The 3,866-nt window shown below is 46.8% G+C and overlaps 1 protein-coding gene across 1 annotated transcript in view; it reads right to left on the bottom strand.

Moving 5' to 3' along the window:
- SLITRK3 (SLIT and NTRK like family member 3) overlaps positions 1–3,866 on the bottom strand; it is an 8,859-nt gene that overhangs the window by 743 nt on the left and 4,250 nt on the right. Inside the window, exon 2 of the mRNA XM_006761348.2 lies at positions 5–2,145. Within this exon, the coding sequence (XP_006761411.1) occupies positions 5–2,127 (2,123 nt within the window). The 5' untranslated portion in view covers positions 2,128–2,145. The remainder of the gene's footprint in view (positions 1–4; positions 2,146–3,866) is intronic.

Raw genomic sequence — 3,866 nt, 5'->3', positions numbered from 1 at the left:
AAGCCGGTGGCATTGCATCTGGATCCCAGTGAGGTCCACGCCCTCCTGCCTCTTGCTTCTAAAGGGCAGCTTCTTCCTCCGCCGGCGGAGCACGTAGGCAAAGAGGCCCGCAGCCACGAAGACGGCGGAGAAAAACAGGACCAGCAGGCTGAGGATCAACACGGACAGAGGCACCGGGCCCCCCGGGGGAGAGAACTCATAGGGAGATGCACTCGTCGGCCCCCCCGGAAGGTGGGGCTCCCCAGGCTGGGCCGGGGAGGCTCCGGCCGGTGCCGTGTGCATCATCTCGGGACAGAGCACTTCCAGCTCAATGGTGCGCACGTCCCGGTGGGTGAGGTTCTCGGGGCTCCTGCACAGCACGTCCCCCACCACACTGACGGAGCTGATGGTTTCGATCCACTGCTTGAAGGGGACCAGGTCACAGGTGCAGTCCCAAGGGTTCTCATTGAGGTCTATCTGGACGATGGCGTTCAAGTGTTCGAGAACACCAGCCACGGGAAGGTAGAGGAAGTAGTTTTTCCTCAAGTTGAGCCGCGCCAGGGATGTGCCCGCAAAGGCATCCGTGGGCAGAGTCCTCAACAAGTTATTGTTGAGGAAGAGCAGCTTCAAGTTGGGCATGAGGCTGAAGGCTGCAGGCTGGATCTCCCGGATGACGTTGAACTCGAAGTACAAGTAGTGCAAACTCTGTAGGCCTCGGAACATGCCCGGTGTCAGTTTCTCGATATCGTTGCCATTGAGAAAGAGGCTCTTTAGGTTGGGCAGGTTGATGAAGGCCCCATCCTGGACGTAAGAAATACGATTGTTCCCCAGATGCAAGAGATCCAATGAAGAGAAATTCCAAAAATCGGAACGGTATATTTTCTGAATCAGATTGCTACTCAGGTAGAGTTTCTTGGCATTCAGCGGCCTTGGAAGAAGTTCCGAAATGTTATTAAATCCTCGCTCTTTGCAGTTGACAGTCAAGCCAAGGTCATTGATGTGCAAATTACAGGTACACCCAGTAGGGCAGATGATAGGAATGGGTGGTCTGGTCTGGTAAGGAGCAATGGGAGGTTGGTTTGGACCCGGATAGAAAGCTTGGGAGGTGGAGGGCGGCCTTGGTGTCCGGGGCTGTTTGGTGGGCTTGGGCTGCTTATTTGAGGACTTGTATTCAACGGAAGAAGCGGTGAAATGGACAGAGGACAGCATGGAGGAAGGCTTCGTTGGCCACGCGTGCTCCTTGTTTGATGACAAGTGGGGGATCCCCAGACTGGCCTCCACCTCAGAGTCGGACAACAAGGGACAGAGTTCTGTCTTCCGGATTTCTCGCAGGTCCTTCCCGTGGAAGTGGAAGGGGGTCTCACAGGTGATGTCTCCCACCAGGGCAGTGTAAGGGATGCGCTCCAGCCAGCTCTTCAGCTGCACGATCTCACACGTACAGTTCCAGGGATTTTCCTCCAGCTGGAGCTCCATCAGGCTCCTGCCGACGTGGTCGAGCATCCCTCGATAGAAAAGGACCTTCAGCCTGTTCCCCCGGAGGTCCAGATGCGTTAGGGAGACGGCCTTGAATAAATTGGTGGGAAGCATGGGGATGAGATTATCATTTAAAATCAGAACTCTCAGCTTGCTGAGGTTCCGAAATGCACCGCTCTCGATGCGTTTGATGACGTTGTAATCTGCTTGCAGATACTCGAGACTCTCCAAGCCAAGAAAAGTGTCATTTCTGAAGACGTCTAGTTTGTTCTCGTGTAGATACAGCCTCTTTAAAATCTTAAGGCCGTTGAAGGCTCCTGTTTGAATGTCCTGCAAGGCATTGTTTCCAAGGTTAATGGACACAGCGTTATTCAAATGCAGAAAACTGTTGGTGTACAATTTCCTCATGGAATTCCTCTGCAGATATAGTTTAAAAGGTCTGGACCAGAACTCGGTAATCTGGCTAATATTTGTAAATCCTTTACTGTCACAATGTATGTGAAAGAGGCTCTCTTTGACTTCACAGTAGCATGGGTCAAAACAGGGCTCATCTATCTCCTCTGAGTCCTCGATCAGGGGGATCGGGGTAGTCCAGCCCAGAGCGATTGTGCTTAGAAGAATAATCCACAGCATCTTCCCTCTGTGCAGCAGCTCGGCTATGGAAGGTTTCATCATTCGTGGTGGGTTACAGAACTGCAACAGAAATAAAGAGGCAGATTTTTAGCTGTTAGTCATACGCAGGGTTCTAATTGACTCCTACATCGGGGCTTTTTAGTAAGAGTGAAGTAAAAACCTCCGCAGTTGTGGAACTGACACTCAAAGGGACCTAGCAACATGCCCACTTTGGCCTATATTTTAAACTTAGGAAACAGAAATATTGTATCATGTGATGATGTAACCCAGCCATACTTGGTAAGGGGCGTGTCACACAAAAGAAGCCTTCGTTGTCACTGATAGCAAGTAAGGGGACTGGTGAGTGATGCATTTAAATATAGGCAGATTCAGTAATAATGGCAATATTTTGGCCATTACACCTGCTTGCCTGTTAAAATTCACATTGGCCTCAGAGGTGCCCGTTATAGATCTGATTGGAACTCGTATGGGGGAAAATGTTCCTTAAATTATCGTTTTCTACTCATGAAAAGACATGTTATTGAGGAGCATGAGAATGTATGAGCTCATTGCCCCATCTGATTGGAACTCTGATGGGAAAAAAAATGTTCTTTAAATTATAGGTTTCTTCTCATGAAAATACATGACGAAAATAAAAGTTATTAGATTGAAGAGTATGATAAAGTATGACCTCATTGCCCAACTATCCGATGTTGGGAAGTATAAAATGACTGATATCTCAGGAAAACGTCAGATTTCTCCTAAGAAATGATCACATCCTGCTGGTCGTGTCTGCTCAGTAACACACTGTACCTCCCCTCCCTCTGCCCAAACACAGATTATTGGTGTGTCCTCTAATTGAATAGTTTCTATATACGTGCATCATTTGGCTAAACCTTTCAGCAGTGATTATCCTTTCTAAAGAACAAGTCCACGCACTTGTCAGAGCTAAAGAGAATGACAGTGAAAGGGAGCTGGACCTGGGAGTGTCTGTATTAACAGCGCATCTGTGCCTTCATGATCAACTCAAGAACCCTGTCAAAAGCTGAAACCGGAACGGCAGGTGGCTGTTTAGGGTAGTTAAAGGCAAGAAAGGGGGGAACCTTGACACACACCTGCTGATAAATGATCTATCACATGAGATACATTTCAAGGAAACATATCATTCTTTTGCAATCCGAAGAAGCAAATACTGTGCTAATAATAAATACAGAGCATCCCCCATGGCTTTTTCCCCCTTGCCTAATGTCATCAGTATATGAAAATGCATACATACAGAAATTATAATAATGCAGCTTTATTACATTGCCCTTTAGGAGTCACTGAACTGTCCATCGAAATTGAGGGGTTGTTTTTAATCAATAAAAAATAAACTGGAGTTTTTCGCATATAATTTCCTCTCCACACTGGGATACATGCATTCAGGAAATATTCAGCCAACCCTCGAACTTAAAGCATCATGTTTTAATTTATAAGGGGAGTGAAAAGAATAAACCTTCGCGGTCAACTTGCACAGACTGTACACAGCTGTGAGGAGAGGAGAGCCAGTGAGAAGGCAAAGAGGAATCTGCCTCAGGCGTTCAATACTCAATTTTTAGAAACAATTAAATGAAAAAGAGGGGGGCGGAGGGAGAAGGCAGATGAGACTACATTGCAGTATCAGTTAGTCTCCCTTATAAAATATTAAAATCTACTTAAGTTCTTTCTTCACCATTGTTTTTTTTTTACTTTAAATGTTTTATTTTATTTTTGAGGTCCCTGAGAATTAGGTAAACAAGACTCCATATGTCTTTGATTTATCT

Source organism: Myotis davidii, unplaced genomic scaffold (assembly GCF_000327345.1).
Source record: "Myotis davidii unplaced genomic scaffold, ASM32734v1 scaffold777, whole genome shotgun sequence".
Taxonomy (NCBI): Eukaryota; Metazoa; Chordata; class Mammalia; order Chiroptera; family Vespertilionidae; genus Myotis; species Myotis davidii.
This window is presented reverse-complemented; position numbering and strand designations above follow the sequence as displayed.